The sequence below is a fragment of the Gekko japonicus genome, unplaced genomic scaffold (assembly GCF_001447785.1).
Source record: "Gekko japonicus isolate JY-2015 unplaced genomic scaffold, Gekko_japonicus_V1.1 scaffold110, whole genome shotgun sequence".
Lineage (NCBI taxonomy): Eukaryota > Metazoa > Chordata > Lepidosauria > Squamata > Gekkonidae > Gekko > Gekko japonicus.
In genome coordinates, this window is record NW_015173675.1 from 358,351 (window position 1) to 377,943 (window position 19,593).

Here is a 19,593-nt window from a genome sequence, read left to right on the forward strand (position 1 = left end):
TCCCTCCCATATGTTGGGCTTTGGTCTGTAGACCGAACAGTTGATATACCTGTATTTCTTCGAGGATCAAGACACATGCCTTCCCTATTTAATATCACCTATTTTGATCAGTGCCATTCATAGACAAAAAAAAACATAGAAATTATTTAGTGGGATTTAAAATCAAAACAAGAATGCATAATTTTCTTCCTGTGACCTCATTTTTATTTGTATTTCATTAACTAGGTAATTAGGGGTATGCACTCCCAGTAGTGAAGATAAATGTGGTACCTGAGCATTCCCTCAGGCATTTTTTGCTCTCATTTTGTTCCTTCTCTCCCTCCCTCTGTTTGCAACATACATGCACAGTACATGCAAGCACATGGAATGCAGACATTTGATTCATGGCTTTTATTAGTGTATTTGCCATTGATTGATTAGTGCTTGGTATTAGTACTTCTTCTATTGATTGATTGCAGATGAAGTGACTATTTGACCTTTAATTATAAGCTTGGCTATTGAAAATGACATTGAGCTATGGCTTCACATAATCCATCTGGAAAGCCTGACATGATGCCATTCCCTGGGGTTAATTCTAGAGGAGAAGGCGGCCCTAGAGGAAGTGCCACAGCTATTGGGATGGGTCACCTCGAACAAGACTGCAGGGGCTGTGCTCTGTACTTGTGAGCAGCCCCAGCCTATTGGCAGAGTGAATTGTATATATTATAGAGAAGAAATTGCCTGCTATAAGTTTCCGGTTCACAAAGAGTGCAGCAGATTCATCAGAAGGTTAGGGTACCACAAAAATTTGGTTAAGCGCCTTCTGTGTTTGACCAAACAGCAGTCTATAAATGCTGGCAATAAGCTTTTTTAAAAAGATTTCTAATTTAACTTTGAACCATTGAAATCAATGAAACATAAACATGGAAAGGCTTAACTCTGGCTAGTCTAGGCTCTCCATTTTTTAGTTTAAAACAGCATTGTGGTTAAGTGTTGTAGAGCTGCTATTGCTATGCACAGGTCTGTATGTCAGGTTCATGTAGTCAGCAAATGCACAGTAATTGGTGCAGTTTATAGAATCAGGAATTGACTACAAACTCTCTTTATTATCTCATTGGTGCAATGGTTTTTGCCTCCAGAGTTCTAAAACTGATTGTGTCTTGTGTGTATGTCTGATTGTGACATTGCTATTATGTGTGTCTGTTTTCTTCAAGTATGCTGAGTTTTTCCAGGTGAGATGACAAGATCTTAATGTGTAACAACACTTGCAGATAGGTGGTTCCTAAGCTTAAACTAAGGAACTTCTCTGTATAAATACTCAAATAAGGCTGTTTGCCTTAACAGTCCATTATAGAAAATAATAAGCGCTGGTTTTGTAATACATTTTACTAGGATCAGCTAAAAAGTCACAAACAAATTTTTAAGTCTCTTCTTCAAACTAGTGTTCAGTTAAGGGGGGGGGCAGAAAAAGATGTTTCAGAGCATGAAGACAAGCTTTAAATCTTCAATTTGTGATGGTCCAGATGAAGTGCTGTGCTTCCTTTGAAAATATAAACACCAGGGCGTTCTTGGATCTCTGTCCCTGTAGCTCCTGGGGCATCCTGAAATGTTTTAACCTAGCAGGGCCTTTATTTAAGTTGTGTGACATCTTTTATATTCCTTTTAAAAATCATTAGAAAGTTTGGTCTGTGGAGGTTTGTGTTCTTTCCCTGAAACATTTTTTATCCCCTCCTCTCTCTCTCTCTTTTTACTGACCATCCAGACTGAAGAAGTGTTCTGTGGAATTGAGAAACTTTCTCACTACCTTAAGCCATTTTATTTGGAGTGGTTAAAATTGTTGTATTACTGTTGCTCTTGGGTAATCCCCTGCCAACTTCTCTTTGTTCTGTGGATCATAGTTGTTCATTATGGCCCTCATTTGATGCCACTTAGCCATATGCCAAAAATAAAACAGGTGAGTAATTTAAAAAAGTTCAATATCCCTCTTTCTTCTGCTATGAAATCACATAGGTTTTAGCTTGTTAATTTCTGTTTTGTGGTTCTGCCTTTGTCCAGCTCCTAATAGACTCCCACTGTTTAATTGCTGCATTAGTTTACTTGTTTGTTGTCTAATGGCAAAAGGGAAAGGAAAGGAGCTCATAGTCTCAGAAGAGCATTCATATACAGTGCTGCTCTGACTGTGTAATCAATCCAAAGCAGTTGCTTAGGCTGCAGTGCCTTTTAGGGGTAGCCACGATGCAGCACGTGATTACTGAGCAATGCTCTCTGATCCTTTGCAGTCGCACAGAAGATTCAGGGATGTACCTTTCATATCCCAGGTAGGTGTTCACAATCCAAGAACTTCTCTCCTGCTCCCTTGTTTTTGGTTCTGATCCTTGTAGTTCTTTCCAAACAAGTAACTTAACTCTTAGAATACCAGTCCCAATGTGCTGTCAAACTGCGTATTTCCTATCCTGCTAGATTAATCCCCTTTATAACTACATGATAGCTGCAGCAACAGTATGGAGGTGCAGCCATGAGATAAACTGGAAAATTTCTATTCCGTTACTACAAAGCAAAGAAAAACAGCATTATGGGAGACGGGAAATGTGGCTAATTAAGAAGGGTGGGTCGTGTGCCCTGGTTTTCCAAAACGAGCATATGGGATGATGCCTTTTAATTGGGCACAGGAGCTTTGCATTTGACCTGGAACGCAGGCTCTCTGAGTAAACCTTTGATGTGGGCAGGAAAGCCAGCACCAGAGTGCTTCCCTGATGCTCTCACTTCATCTCTGCAGTCTGCCTGTAGTAGGTTTTGAATTAATATTTAGAAAGCTTGCCTCCAGCAGTACTAAAATGTGCATCAGAGAACAACAGTTGTTTACTGTGTTTGAACTGAAGAATCTCACTCTGGAGATCACATTCGCTTGAAGTTTACATCTCTCAATCTCAGCTTGCAGAAAGGGATCGATGAATAACAATTGTCATTTCAGAGTTGCACCTCTCCAATTATTTATTTGCTTCTGTGTCTTCCCAGATGTACACTTAATTGGATCAGACACTAAAAAGCAGATTGCAGGTTTTCAGTGACAGCAGCAAGTTTGCACCTCTTTATCAATCTCTCCTTCTCTCTCTCTTTAAAAATCTCATATTCAGATGTAAAGGGATAACACAAGAGACATCGTCCCCACCCACTTCCCCACCAGAAGTGCAGTTAAAATTAATTTATCTTCTCTTTAAAAATGGCAAATTATACCTAACAGATTGTTGATGGGTCATCCATGGAGAGATCCAAGCTTGTCCACAACTCAAGATCCCTTTATCCTAACCTCGCATAGGCTACAAATGTCTCTTAGACACAGTCACAAGCATTGAAGGTAATGTTTGAGAACATCCCATCAACATAAATAGTTCTGTGCACCCTTCTGAGTTGAGTTTTCACATAACGGTCCAGCTACATCTAAAAAGTAGAGGGCAGGTTTTAAAAGGTGTATTTAAAAGAAAAAGTTCCCTTGGGCTGTTACAAAACTTATGACAAGGCGTAGCACTTAACCACCATGCAGAATGCTACAGTTGCTCTCATTGTTAAAATAGAGACAGTGTGGGATAGTGGTTAGATTGCTGGACTCTGATCGGAGAGATACAGTTTCAAATCCCTACTCTGCCGTAAAGGTCACTGGGTCACTCTTTCAGCCTAACCTTCTTCACGGGGTTGTTGTGAGGATAGAATGGGGAAGAGAGAGCCACATATACCAGCCTGAGCTCCTTGAAGGAAGGGTATGTTTAAAAAAAGGTGATGGGTATAAAGTGATGGTTAGGTGTTGACCCCTATTGCTTACAACAACTAGTTTCCTGGTATGAAAATACATAACCTGTCCACACTGAGAGATATACAGTGTAACCCTAAATGGGATTACATCCTTCTAAGCCCATTATATAGGGCTCCTTCATGTCTCAAGTAAGTGTTGCATTGCACATCTGCCCTCAGATGGGCTGCACATGTGGAAGCCTCCTTTCAAAAGCAGGTCTGTCTTGCTGGGCTGAGCTGGTCTTTTGGGGGAGTATAAAATGTGAACAATCTGAAGTGTAAATGCAAAAACATGTTTGTAAACACTTCTGCCATGCCTGTATACTAAATCTGCGGATGACACAAAGTTGTTCAGGGTGGTGAAAACCAGTGAGAATTGTAAGGCACTCCAAAGGGATCTGTTAAGGATGGGCAAGTGGGCGTCAACATGGCAAATGGGGTTCAGTGTGGCCAAGTGCAAGGTGATGCACATTGGAGCCAAAAACCCTAAATATAAATACACATTGATGGGGTCTGAACTGGCAGAGACTGATCAAGACAGAGATCTTGGAGTTGTAGTAGATAACTCACTGAAAATGTCGAGACAGTGTGTGACTGCAATAAAGAAGGCCAATGGTATGCTGGAGATTATTAGGAAGGGTATTGAAAACAGATCAGCCAATATCATAATGACCCTATATAAATCAATGGTGCGACCTCATTTGGAATACTGTGTGCAGTTCTGGTCACCACACCTTAAAAAGGATATTATAGCTTTGGAAAAAGTGCAGAAAAGGGCAATTCGAATGATAAAAGGGTTGGAACACTTTCCCTATGAGGAAAGGTTAAAGCGCTTATTGCTCTTTAGCATGGAGAAACGACGACTGAGGGGAGACATGATTGAGGTTTATAAGATTATGCATGGGAAAGAGCAGGTAGAGAAAGCGGTACTTTTCTCCCTTTCTCACAATACAAGAACTCGTGGGCACTCAATGAAATTGCTGAGTGGTCGGGTTAGAACGGGTTAGTACTTCTTCACCCAAAGAGTGATTAAGGGCAGGGATGCTCTGTCTTCTTGGGGTGCTAGAGGGGGTCAACAGTGGGAGGGCTTCTAATGTCCTGGCCCCACTGGTGGACCTCCTGATGGCACTGGTATTTCTGGCCACTGTGTGACACAGTGTTGGACTGGATGGGCCTTTGGCCTGATCCAACATTGGCATCTCTTATGTTCTTATACTTGCCAGCAGGGGTCTTGTTGTAGAAAAAGAGCTGCCGGAGCTCATTAGCATAACTCATTAGCATAACTTATTTGCATATGCCACGCCCCCTGACATCACCGGAAGTGACAGAAGGCCACACCCCCTGACATCACCGGAAGTGTGTCAGAAGGCCCGGCTACTTACCCTCCTGCTTCATCCTCATTCCCAAACGGAATGAGGATCGAAGCAGAGGGCGGGGTAAAGAAGGGGGTGGGGCTTCACCACGTGACAGCCCCGCCCCCTAGAGGTTCTCTTCCGGAGCTCCGTACCTGAGAGCTCCCCCCTGACTAGAGCCCTGCTTGCCAGAAAGCTAGGGTTGGCTTCTCTTTCATTTCAAATGTACATTTAGTGGTAAATTTTTATTCTTACCTATCCATAAACTATGAAATAGCCTTTGAGCTACTATATAGAGGCCACTTTTTTTTTTTTAATTCTATCTAGGAGATTACTGCAGCGGTGCCCCATAAGAAGTGCCTTCTGGATTCCCAGTATGTGTAGTGGTTACAGTGTTTGACTGAGAGCTGGGTTCCTGTCCCCACAGAGCTCACTGGGTGGCCCTGGTCAATTTCATTTTTTGTACTTCACCTGGTGGTAGTGAAATGGAAGGAGGGAACCATGTGTACTGCCTTGAGCTCCATGGAGGAAAGGTGGAATAAGAATGGATGAACAAATGATTGCGCTCCCAAGTGTAGCTTTCTCTTTAGATCTTTCTCTCTAACAAGCCTTTGAAAAAATGTTGTATAAGCATTCTTGAATTGCTTAAAAAACTGCAGTTAAGTGAATAAACTGCAAATAAACCTTTGCCTAATATCTCCAGTCGCGGGTGTCCTGAAGAGGTTGCTCCTTAATGAGAAAAAAGTCTCTGTTCAATTTCTGTACTTACTTTTTTATTTGTCACAATTTGTAAAATAGGAAAGTTTCCAACTGAGTAGCAATATACAACTCATTTGGAATATTTCTTATATTTGATAAATTGATCATCGAACAGACATATTTTTATTTGCTTCATATATCAATGTGTATTTGGTTCCTACAATTATTCACCTTTTCTGTTACAACAAATATACTGGAGGTGTATTTAGTTCAGTGGTATATTGAATAATCCTATATTGTAACAGCAAAAATCTTTGGATACTTAAATCAGGTGACTGGAGCTGTAAACGGGCAAGACAGTGACAGGCATGGAGGAGAGAGAGAGGGAGGAAGCAGGGCCGGCTCTTTCCACTAGGCCAACCTTAGAGATGGCCTAGGGCGCAGATCTCTGAGGGGCACAGCGAGGCCACTGCCCACCAGCCCACCCCCCAGTATGGATTTCTGGGCACCCCTGCTCCACAGCACGCCCCTTCCCGCCAGCTCGCTTTGCCTCACACCCCTGCCTCCTCCCTCCTGCTCAGCGTGCTTCTTCCCGCTGGCTTGCTTCACCTCACGCCCCCGCCTCCTCTCTCCTGCTACCGCTCCACAGCACGTTCTGACTCTGCCCCTTTCCCCCCTCCCCACGGTCTTCCTTTTGGCGATGGAAGTGAGAGGAGCAGGAGGAGGCGAGGCAATTGGAATCGTGCTCTTTGGGGGGGCGCGGGGCACCTCGACTCCTCCCACTGCCCCGGCAAGTACAGTCCGGGCATGGTGGTGAGGCCATGAGCCATGGAGCTGGCCGTAGCAACAAGAGTGTCGGGACGAAGCTTCCGAGGCTGTAGGTCTTTTGCTCTTCTCCTTCCTTGGTTATCTGTCCCTTTAGACGGCTGCTAGCTTAGAGAAATATAGATCTGCGGGGGGCGCCACAAGGCAGCCTGGCCTGCGGGGGGCGCCGCAAGCTAACCTCGCCTAGTGCGCAAAAAACCCTCAGGCTGGCCCTGGGAGTAAGAAAGGGATGGCAGGAGGGAAAAATAGTGTGAGAGAAGTGGAGGGGAGGAAGCAAAGGTGAGGGGAATGGGCTAGCCGTTCCTGCAAGTTTCTTGGGGGTCCCCACTTGTATTTATTTATTTACTCACTTATTTGCTCAAAAGAAGCATTTGCAAATTCTAACAAACTTTTCTGGAAGAGGGAAAATAGCTTTATCCAGTGCAAAATAAAATTGATGTAGTCTGAGTTTTTTATTACTAAGATAGATAATTTTTTTTCTATATGTTATGTCCCTCTCATAAATGAGTTATTCCTGTGAATACTCCATGAATTTTTCTGCAGACCTTAACCTTAGTGCAGAGTGCTGTTTGCTTTGATATTAGTGCTGAAGTGGAAAACATGAAGGGGAAAGAAGTCAAGCCACAGTCGTGTGTACAGTCACAGGATATAAAGGCAGTCGCAGTCTAAATCATTATTTCAGCTACCCCCCCCACACACACACACACATTAACGTAACCTGTGGTATCGTTTTAAAGCTGGCACAGTTTCAAAATCAGGTTCATGGTGACTTGATTCATTTTTTAATGCCCTGTTAACTAATTGCTACAACAATGCAGTCAGTCAGGTGTAGGTGTTTTTGAATCTGAGGCAAGTGTCTTTAGATGTCAGCATTTAATCTTTTATTGTCAGCATCTGGAGGGATTGCTCAGGCCATCCATTAAACATTTCCAGGCTAACCAATACCCATTGAAAAGCCAGGACTCCACATTCAGCCTGTTCTCTGTTTCTGTTTCTGTTACAAAAGGCACTAACTTGTATATTCAACAACCTTTTGCGGCACTTGTGAACTGTGGGAGCAATCTTAGGTATATTTACTCAGAAGAAAGTCCCTTTTTATTCAGTGTGGCTTGCTCCCATTAAAGTTTCCTTGGGATTTCAACCATTGTTAACCAGTGGCCTGAAAGCTTTTGTTAGTTGAAAGCAGGCTTAAGGCAGTGCACCTTTCCCCTATCCTTGCCTCCCAAAAATGTTTTTCATATGAAACAAAAGAAATTTTTTCACTTGGGGATCTTCCTCCTCCATGGATTTTGTATAATCTCTCTCTTGCCATAGAGAGATTCTCAGACATAATGATTTTGAGTCCCGGAATAGCTCCACGGCCTTCGTAATAATATGTATATTTAGCCTCCCAAGGTTATATTTCCCGTTACGTTATTTCTCTCAGTTTTTTGCTGGTACAGAAGTGTAGGTCTGCTGCCAGAAATGCAATCCCAGCATTGAGTTCTCCTCCTTTCTTCTTGAACATGTAGAAAATTTTGCCCACATCCTGACCTTTTCAAACTGGGCATTTCCCTCATCACTGCCCGAGTCCCTCACTTGCAGGGCAGGGAAACAATATGAAGGCTTCATGACATGCAGTAAGCATCACAACAGTATCATTTTGGGCAGCTGCCCTGTGTTTCTCAAAATGTGACGTTCCATGACTGAATTAACAGTTTTGGGGACACGATCCCTTTCCATGGCTGGCTTGCAAATAAGCATGTATGAGGCTGTTTTGGATGAAGAGAAATGTTGCAGCTTTCTTCGCAAATTCCATTTTTGTACCCTTTCTCATTCCCTTTAAAACCAAATATATCAGGAAAGTATTTATCTTACTGCTGTTGCATTGCAAAAAACAAAATTGCTCATCGTGATTCATCTAGAAGTTTGTAACTTAAAAAATCCCCTGATTTGTCACCAACGGTGGCCCTAGTGAAACATCATATTGTAAGACAATTTACGTTGCGGTGATGGATGGTCACCGTACAACCATCAGCAGGGGAGAAATACTCTCATTAATACTTACAGATCTATCTTTGGATTTGATGCATTGGATTTTGATGCATTCGCTCATAAAAGCTATACTGGCCAGTATTGATGGAAATACACTTAGGGGACTTTGGTCTCTGGGGTTTCTCAAGGAACAGACAGCAGTGTCTCCAGATGTAGTAATTTGAAGACTACCATAGAGTTTGCCCCCTTCTTTTCTCCTGGGAACCGCAAAAGATGTCCCCATGTTGACATCCAATAAATTAATTATGGTCAAAGTCCACTTTGTGGACTTTTCCAGTGCCTATAACATGGTGAGCAGTAGCACACAAATAGTTACCATAATGTGGAGCCTCAAGAATTGCCAGTGTCTTTATAACCAAAACACATTTATCATCTGGACCCATGTAGCAAAGCCTGTCTGAAAAATGACTCCTGGACCCAAATGGTTTGAACACCACTCAGTCAATGGTAAACATCTTTTTTTCTTGGGCAGGATGCTTGAGTGGGTGTGGGTGTGCAACTCCAGATTTTCTTGAATGAGAGACTGGGTTGGATCTAGGCAGCTTTTCCAATAGTAAAAAAATGGGAGAGATGGGCCCACTTTGACCACCTATGGTCAAAGGCTATGCTGGGGACCATGGGATTTGCATGGAAAAAAACCATTTGTGACCAATGGTACAGTAAGAAAGGGAATTGAGCAAGGTTGAGTGAATCCAGCCTATTCTCTAGATCCATTTCAATCTAGCTTCCATCCTGGCTTTATCATGCTGTCCTGGAGTACTACTGTGTGACTTAAATGTACAATTCCAGTGTGTTGTTCAGTTGACCTTAGGAGTTGTACAGATTGCATAGTTTTGTTACAGAGCAGTGTTGAGCTACGGTGAAACATACTTGTGCCATCAAAGGACTGCATTTTAATTTCAGTTTTGACTTTTATTTTTCTTCCAATGTTTTAAATGGCTTGTAGATACCTACAAGTCATGTACAAGCATCTATAACTGACACTTTGTACAGCAGCAGCTCTTGCTTTATGTCACCTTTGATGGCCTCCCAATTGCCCTTTTCAGGCCAGATTAACATAGGAGACTTGAATGAAAAGGCAGAGGGGAAGTACTATAAAAGGCACTTTTTACTTGGTTGCCTATTTTTCGATGGACTCAACAATATTAGTTCATGTTGATGGATGGAAGTTTTCCCAGTGCATCCATATAGTGCATCCACAGCCTATAAGTTTCAGTTATGCCTTGTATATTTCTTTAAGTAAAATATTGCTGTGTTTTCAGATATAGCTGCAAAAAAGAACTGGAATGTGATCCAGGAACACAAGTAAAAATCTGGAGACCTGTAAGGAATCATTGGGGGTGTCACCTATAAGAGAATTCTATAACCCCTCTCCCCAAACTTCCCCTTCCCAGATACCATAAGCTGTAATGTGCCAGAGCAGCCCAGTTACCCACATCTCCCTCTATTTTCTCTCCCCTCAGGCAATGAGCATGCTCAGTCCTATTTAGACTGTTTTAATTGTGGAGCTAATTTTTTTAATTTACAGACTAATATTTTTGCTACATACTTAGAGCATCTCAGGTATACAGAAACCTCATCTTTGTCTGCATGTTAGCCTTTTTATTGCCTTCCTGATCAACACTTGGCTCTACAGTTCACTATCAGAAGAGAAGCTGGAATCTTGTTAGGAACTGTCAGGTCGGTCCCCCCCCCCACCCCCCATGCATATCTCCCATTTCAGAACTCCGTAACTTCTTGTGGGCTTTTGCTGGCAGATCTATCTCTCTCTCTCTCTCTCTCTCTCTCTCTCTCTGTTCTGTTCCCCCTTACTCTAAGCATTCAGTGCTCTAAGCATTCAGTGCTTCCAGTCAGGCATTTCCTTGTGGTTAATTTACAAAGTCAGATTGGTCTGCATACAGGGGCTGGGGAATCTCTCACAGTGCCATCCAAAGCAGAGCTGCACCCATTCTGAGTTCATTGAAGTCAAATATTTGGGAACCTCTGACTTGTCTGTGAATTAGTTAGTTTTGCTGTTTTTATGATTGGCCTGAGCCACACACTTTACTGTTACCTATATTAATAAAAACAAAATAACAACAGCCTTTTGATGGCTATTATCTTCTTGGGGGATCTAAGTTCTAGAGTAGTTGCTGAGAATGGGATATATCCAATTTGAAAATGCATTATATGTGAAGGGTAACGAACACTTGTTAGTAACAAAGAGAAGTTCTCTTGAATCCTAGCAGTATCAACAGCAAATGACAAATACCTACTCTGAAGGAAGTGCCGGAATTCAGGAGCATAAAATAAACATAAAATGTGGGGAGGAAGAGAACCTGAGTGCCAGTTCTTATTGTTTTATCCTTTTCATCATGGGTATAGGATGAAAGGGAACTCTTGGTTCGTTGTTAGAGAAAGGGGGCTCTTGCTTGAAGGTCTTGCTTGGCAGATGTCAGTTGAAAGCTCAGCAAAGGAAGAGGCTGCCACGTCAAGCTCTGCTGGGTGATTTTAGACAAATGTGTCATGTGTGACATGGAAAGACGGCGTGCCATACATTAGTGATTTCCCCAGTGTTTGGATCAGGTAGTAATGTGCTGAGAAAGTGCTCTTTATCTATCCTCTCTGTGTACTTGTACAGCAATGGGGAAATGCTTTTGGTAGAAATTACTTTCGTCAGAAAAAAAGAATCCATTTACAATATGTGCCTTCTAACATCTTTCAGACAATGCATTGTATTAAAGAGGAATTTTCGATTAATGTTTTATAAACACTTTTCAGCATGACAGCTTAAAGCCCCTGTAAAATTGTAAATGCGTGGAGAGTGCTCACGTCCATAAAGTCAAGTGCCATCTCCTGAAGCCTGCTCGGATCCTGTCAACCATGGTGACATAGCATCAGTACCTTGGACCATTAAAATTTATTTCCTTCATTTCTATGGCTGCTGTGATCGCAAGATCTTTTTTAAAGCCTTGGATTTAAATTTTCTTGCAAATGCCTTTATGTCTTGCATGCTTAAAAGAATTATTTTACAGTTAACTAAAGGTATGAAAGGGCAGCAGGACATTTTGCTTAAAGGGACTTGGGAGATGTAAAAGACATGAACATGAAGAGATGGGGAGAAAGGATGTATGAGGTTAGACAGGGTGCCATCCTAGGAGTGGAGACATTGGTTGGAGGTGGCTGCTCGCACTTGCATGGGCCAAGCTTGGGGTAGAATCAGGGTCTTGCCTAATGAAAAATAGCATGCCACAGAATCACTGAGTAAGAGTGTTACCAGTCCCCCTATTTTCATCTATGACCCTCCACTCGCAGGCTGAATGTGTGTGCAGTAGAAAAGTAAAAACAAAAACCTGTCTCATGCAACCTCCCTGTCGCTAGGGGGAGCCATCTGTAAGCCAGTCCCCCACAGATTGGTGTATGCAACCCAGCAGCAGTGAGTAAGGTGGCACAGATTGGTGTATGCAACCCAGCAGCAGTGAGTAAGGTGGCACCGTGGAAGGTGCTGCAGAGGAAATGGTGACAGCACAGAAGGAAACAAAAACCTACCGGTGATATTTAACCTACTGATGAATTCAAGAGAATGTGAACAATGCTGAAGCAGCTTTCTACCCACTCAGATTCCTGTTTACCTTATTCCATTGGTATCAATGGAAGTGTGGTGGAGCTGAAGGGAAAACCTGGGGATCCAGTCGTTGGACTGCAGATTTGCTCCTGTGTTTACTAATGATCTTGGTATCATTTTTTCTGGAGGACTCAGCATGGTGTCCCAAATAGCCGTCCCTAATGAAAGAATTAGGGCTGTTCAATAGCATACTCTGATACCAATGTGTAAACAAAAAGAGTCAGGGATATGATAAAAGAGCTTTCTAAGAAATTTGTCAAAGAAGGGGAAAGGTAAAGAAGCAATCTAATTCTGGATGAGGAGGCTGATCTGGTACACATCATGGAGACCTGGCTTGGCAAAGAAACAGTAGTCTCCAGGTTTCCTGGTGCCGCATCTTCCTTATCTTATTGGACACGTATGGAGAGAAGCTCTCACCAAGTGCTTGGTCAGCCAGAATCCCAGTTTTCAATGTATTTACCTAATGTTGGGGGATGTTTTGGAATGAACAGGTTTTTTGTTGGTGCACCACCCACTCCCTTGTCCGATAGTAAAGGCAATCTCAGATTTCATGCTGAGGATTTCAACATCTATGGTCCTTCAGGATTCCATCATCCATCCTGAGACCATATTGATGGGACTTCATGTCTCCCATGACAACCATGGAGCTGTCCCAGAACATTCTGATACCTATGCATATAGTAGAGCATATCATAGAACACCGTAGATTTGATGTTCTCCGGGGATAATGTGCATTGGTAATGGGGTGTGTGTGTGCTTTTCCTCTGTGCCATTGCTAAGAACCAACCATTGCCTGGTGACTTTCAGATATTCAGAACCTTTCCAAAGATGGGTAGCCAGTTAAGATGTTGCAACCTTTGAGGCTGATGGATCAAGAAGGTTTCCTGATGTCTCTAAAAAATTTTCCAGATAGCAAAATAGATGCTTCTGTTGAAGCCCTAGTTGACCCACAATCATTTTCAGTTGGCAAAACCTTGCAGAAGCAGACGTTTTAACCCCTTCTGTCCCTTGTCTCAGCCCACATTCTAAATTGGGAGGGGCTCATTTGCCTTTTAAAATATTCAGGGCAGATCTGTTCACAGATCTCCCAGTGACTTGTCTAGTTTGACCAAAGGGATGGTTAAACTAAAAGTAGTGATCGCTATAACTAAATGCAGGAAGTTTTGAAGTGCACTAAAACACACAACACTTGCGTCCTCCTTAACCACAAGAGATTCTGTTAGAATATACTGAGTCCAACCTGCCATTTCAAACTGAACTGTTCAGTACTCTCCTCCAGGTCTTCCCCACTCCTCCCAGCACACACATTAACCAGAGTCAGAATGGCCACCGTATTTTACAACAAAGGATTCAGGTTATTTTAATGTGGAAAGAACTTTATTCAGAGCAGAAGCCTTATGTTGTATTATAAAATTCACACAGGGCAGGAAACCATAGACGTATTTGCTTTGTGGGTGGGAAAAAGTCAGTAAGAACCAGAACAGTCAGTAAGAACCAGAACAGAATCCATGGGAGGGAGGGAGGGGGTATGTCAGTTTTTTGTCAGGAGCAAAGAGAGGGGATTCAGTCTGCCTCCATTGGTTTCTCTTGTGTAGCAATTTGACTAATAAATTTCTGGCAGCAAATGGAAGGGCCAATGCTCAGTTTTCTGTTTTGTGTTCAGTTAATTTATTTACTTGATTAATAAATTAATTTATTTACTTGATTAATGAAGGGAAGTGGCAAGGAAGAGTGGGCAATAGTTGTACCTATGTTCCTGGAAGGATCTTGTACACTGACTCTTATTTGTTTCCTTGGAGAACAGAATCGAGAAATTGTTAAACCAAGACTTGCTTAACATTTTTCGTGCATGTATTCTGATTAATTGGAGCACTCTGATTCCTGTGGCACTCGGGTCTGAACAATAACTCCGTTTCCCTTTTGCAAAAACAACTACAGCAACTAGTGCATACATGAGTATTCATTTGGAACAATTTGAATACTTTCTGAAATTCTGTTAAAAATAAAATGTTTCACTTTTGCAGGCACTTCAAAAGAGTATGGTTAGATTTGCTGATGTTTTTAAACATATAAAAATGCTCTGAGACACTCTGCAGATTTATACTGAACAGATTTAAAGTTGGTGTACCTGTCATAATCCATTACATCAGAATCTGCATGCTATAAGTGATGAGAGAAACTGGAGTGGGCAGATTGAAATAAAGATAACCAGATCCTCTTAGTTTCGCACTTTCATTCTTGGCTACCCATCTGAAGGAGTTAATCTCCTGCGCGCTACTATTTTTGTTATAGTGGCACCTGCTTGTGTCACTATTGTTCAAATCAGTGTTCCTGTTTTACGATTAGGTTAGCATGTGCTGCGGACTGAAATATCCAAGAAGAACAGCCCAGCTAAGATTGATGACCGGCTTGGTTTCCTTGTTTGTATGAAAATACGGGCCAAAGAACGCAACATTGTCCTCTTAGATCAGAGACAGAAAATTGAAAGAATTTGCAGATACTTGTGTAGCTTCCAAAGCAATGACTTAGTTACTCTAGTTGAAAATCTTGTGGGATTTAAAACTTTTCTCATTTGGGAATTTTTGATTTTACAAATAAGTCAAGAAACTACGTGGGACATGATTTCAAAATCTTTGACAAACATGAAATATTTTAGCTTCTTAAAATTCAAGCAGTATTTTTAAAAACTATTTTCTAATTCCCTCCATCTTACTTTTTTCTGAAATGTTCTTCAGTGTGGTATCTTCACCATCCATTATGAAATTAGCTGGGGGGGGGAGTTTGACATGTATCAATGTTTTCTTAAAGTTCTTAATCTCCTGAATGGGTTAGAATCTGTTCTGTATCAACCCAGAAATGTAAGAATTTGCAACTAAGTAGTGCATAAATTTGAGGGTTATAAGGATATGATATCCATCCTCCTTTTTTGTCACCGGTGAGTCTGTCATTTGTGACAGTAAGATGTCTGTTTATCATTTTAACGCTTTTAAAATGTGAAGACAGTGCCAGTTTTGAGAGGGAAGAATTAAGGGTCTTGGTAAAGCTGGACAATTTGTTACTGGGACAGAAAATATGTTGTTCAGGAACCACACCTGGGGTCCTTGGAAGCATATTCCCCTGAACCTGCAGCTTCACCTAGACCTCCCTCCAGAACCCCAGCTTCCCAATGCAGTAGATCTGTGACCACTTTTTAACTTCACGATGGGCAAAACAATGAGCCTTACTTTTCATTCCAAGGGACAAGGAGCGTCTTCGTGTGCTCTGTCTCTTTCATGGCAAGGGAGGGCTTATAGCAATGGGATATTTGTTCATGGACAAAGCAGGCGGGCTCAGCAGTAGTATCACACTGCCACAAGGAATATCCTGAGTGTGTGGGGGGTGAGGTAAGTAGATTTGGCATAGAGATAAAGGGGAGTGAGGGGGGAATCTAGGTCACCCCCCAGTATCTGTACAATTGCCCTCTAGCAGGGTACAAATTTGCATTAAGCCTTTGGCTGAAAGAATGCAGCTTTCAAATTGATAGAAGGTTTGTGCTCGGAGTCTCTCTGGTATTCACGGCCACGTCTCCATTTGCCAAAGGGAAAGGGCTTTTCTTTGCTGCTGAGGATTGTGTATTTGTGTTCTTCTGTCTCTTACAAGATCGTTCTGTGTCTCCATTCTTCCTGCACTATCTAGTCTTTTTCTTTTTTTCTGAAATGTTTAAAAAGTAAAATGCTTTCCTATGATAGTTGACACAGATAACACATCAAAGCATTCTGAAGTTTAGCTGTCTTTCTGCCCACAGGAATACCAATGCTGAAGATTGTCTTTGAGGGCTATGAACACCTGTCTTTAATTTCTGTCCCTTTACTTATCTATCATCCGGCTCAGATCCTCCTCGGTAGCGTCTTAGTACCAACGATAAAATCTTGGATGATTTCTAGACAAAAGGTAAGGAGTTAGGACTGTAATCAGCATGCTACATTTTCAAAAAGACATCTGTTTTAGACTAAACAGAAAATATCGAAGCCTCCATGAAAGCAGACATGGGAGAACCATCACAACTATGTTGCTGTTCAGATACTGTACTGTCAGCACTTGCTCTTTGATAGGGCCAATCTGTAGGGTGGAGAACCAGGCAGAGCTGAAGAGGGGCCCATTGCTGGCATCGTAGGTAGCACATAAATAAATACAAAGATGCCCTGAAATGTTAACGGTAAATAGCACTCTGCTACATCTTCCTCTTTCATGTCTGAAGAAAGATCCAAGTCCAACACAGTGGCCCATGGTACAGCTGTTTGCCGAATGAAGAGTCTTCTTTTGTTCTGTCTAGATTTCATAACCAGTAGGAGCAAAGGGGCTTGGAAATTGGAATACCAGTTACTATTGTGACATATAACAGCCAAACCAATTGTTTTGCAGCTCAAACAAATAATTATGAGCAGACTGTTTTCTTGGTGGAGCAATGCCACTTTTGGTCATCCCAGTAATTTTTCTGCTCGTTTTTCCACCCATGCATGCTTCCCCGATCAAGATGTTCACATGAAGTAGGGCTGTGGCTTGGTAGTAGAGCATCTACTTTCCATGCAGAAGACCCACTAGACCTCAAAGGAAACAATAATGACCTTAATAGACCAGTGCTGGGGTGGAGTGGGGGTCACATCCCAAAAAGATCTGGTATGGTTTTATTTCTCCAAAATCCAGTGCTTCCATAACAGGTCTTGGTAGAGCATCTACTTTCCATGCAGAAGATCCTGGGGTCAATTTTCAACAACTCCGTGAAAAAATCAGGTAAAGACTTCTACCTGAGACCCACTAGACCTCAAAGGAAACAGTAATGACCTTAATAGACCAGTGCTGGGGTAGAGTGGGGGTCACATCCCAAAAAGATCTGGTATGGTTTTATTTCTCCAAAATCCAGTGCTTCCATAACAGGTCTTAATGAGTCTACACTATCTGACAAGTTTATTTAATCATTTGTTATTGTTCCATGCAAATACTTTTCTTCTGGTCCCTGGGTTATTTTTTCCATAAAGAGTATTCTAATTACACAGCTTAATATTACTGTTTTTATAAATCAGGAAGTTTGCTTTTGATTCAGGAGCAATAATTACAATAGATGTTGATGTTGTGCCTGGATAATGGTCTCCTGCTTTGAAAGTAAACATGTCATCTTCACCTTGATGTTTATTTTTCTATCAACACCTTGGCTTCTCCTTGGCATTTCTCTCATGGTGGAAAACTGTTATCCAGGCAGAAAGCTCAGCTCCACTGACATCCGTGCTTAATTATGGCACTAACATGTGATCTCTTCATATGAAATGGAATTTAAATATTTAGAAGTTCATCGACAAGAGGGCGTTTCTCCTTGGCAAGTTGTACAGCATAATCTGCCACACACCAAAGTAAAGAGTCTGTTTTCACAAACAACATTTGAAATGTTTATATCGCTGATATTAAGTTTGGTTCATCCTTATGCGCACTCAATGAAAGATTATTGCATTGTTTGCATGTGGCCAAACAGAGTCCAGGCCACTCCTTATTTAATAATCTGGGTTTATCCCCCCAAAATGGGCGTTAAAATATAGATATGCATTCCTCAATCTTCTTTCACTATATATTGGAACATTTAATTGACCTATTGTAAGTAATGGTCTTTCATTAGCTTCAAAGGTCACTTTGGAAATGTCATAAAAACATGAAAGTAGCAGATGTTGTGCATATATTGAGGTGGATCCTGTAATTCATCAGTGGAAGCCGCTAATGGTCACCAGTCTTTTGTGTGAACAGAACTCCACTGTTGGAAGAGGAAAAAGAGAACAATTTTTGCCTGCTTCCTGCCGAATCCTCCTGACCCACTTGGCTATTACTCCGTGCAGGTCTCATGATCCCAGGAAGAGGTTTATTCCCAGAGTCAGAAATAATGGCGGGGGAAGAGGAAAATCAGGAAGACCCCCTTTTCCTGTCATTCTCCTCCTCTCTATGAAAGACCACTGTACCAGTCTAAAGTATTCCTTGTCCTCCTTCTCCATTGAGAAAATTGGAATGGGTGACTTCCAGTTCTACCTAAAATCCCCAGCCCCACCATGCACACTGTGCCCTAAGTGCAATTCTAGTTCTTTGTCTAAGCAATTGGCAGGAGCAAGGTAGAACATGGGTCAGTCTGCCCATCGACAAGACATGTGTTGTATCTCTAGATAAAGAGGCAGTGGGAGGGAAGAAGAACTGTGGGAGGCAGTGTTGCATTCCCAGACTGTGACGAACAGACACGTAGCCTTTGGAGCAAGGCTAAAATTGCCTTCTATTCCCTGATGGAAATACTGGCATGATCCCAGGATCTCCTTCCAGGTAGCATCACCAGCTCTAAGGGACAAGCCAGGCATGACTCAGGGAGATCCATTCATGGTTGTTAAAGCAAAATAGCAGCTACGCATGGTCCTCTTCAAATGTAGAGGGGTGAGGTAACCCTTTTGCCTGCATGATTTCACTGCTCACAACTGATCTCTCCCCTGACTTTGTTAGTCCTGGGAGAGGAAATGATGGGCACTCTCTTGGACTAACAATTCATGGTGAGGCCACTTGAGAGGAGAAGGAAACAACAATATTGCTGCTTCTGCCCCACCCGCAATGGCCCTGATCTAAGCTGAGGCTCTGCACAGCTTCTGTTTCCCTTTCAAAAACACTAGGAGAACAATTCATGAATTTCTTAGCGTCATGTCCAGTTTGACCATAGGAGAAGGTGCAACCAGAGAACCAGAATCTTTTCTAACTATCCTGGGAAGACTGTCACCAGTTTGTAGCAACTACATTGGAGGAATGTTGTAGTGTTAGCCTTGGTTTTATGAATGCCATAAACTGATGCTTTATTTTAATATCTGCAGGCACTGAAGTTGACAAAGCAGCCCAAGATGCCAGTGAAGGTATAACGAGAGAAGAAATCCACTGAATGTACATATGTACTATACTGTACATACACAGAGACAACTCGGAAAACAGGCATATGTGAATGTTGCTTCAATACTTTATTTTTATAGATACTTCTGATATATATATATTTAAAATACCTATTGAAGTGCCTTAAAATATCTTTGAAAAAGCATTGATTCCAAAGCCACATGGCTGGTTATTAGAAGAGGTTGCACACATTTTTGAGATCCTTTGATTTTTTAAGAAAAAAATCTTAAGTAAACAAGACTTGGAGCTTCTGTCATTGCACATTCTCAGAGACAGCAGGCACAATCCATCCAAAAACAACCCTCTCTCAAAATGAGTGAAGATTGAATGGGAGCCAAATTCAGTGGACTGTGCTGAACTGTTCACAAGTTAGTATGTTAA

At 41.9% G+C, this 19,593-nt stretch overlaps 1 protein-coding gene across 2 annotated transcripts in view; it reads left to right on the top strand.

Annotated features, from left to right (window-relative positions):
- The window catches only part of SLC10A7 (solute carrier family 10 member 7), a 182,338-nt gene extending 163,087 nt beyond the window's left edge, over positions 1 to 19,251 (top strand). For both annotated transcript variants that reach the window (XM_015422925.1, XM_015422926.1), the window contains 2 exons: positions 16,064 to 16,209; positions 19,140 to 19,251. In XM_015422925.1, coding sequence (XP_015278411.1) covers positions 16,064 to 16,209; positions 19,140 to 19,184 — 191 coding nt within the window. In that variant the 3' untranslated portion in view covers positions 19,185 to 19,251. The remainder of the gene's footprint in view (positions 1 to 16,063; positions 16,210 to 19,139) is intronic.
- Positions 19,252 to 19,593: the final 342 nt, after the last annotated feature.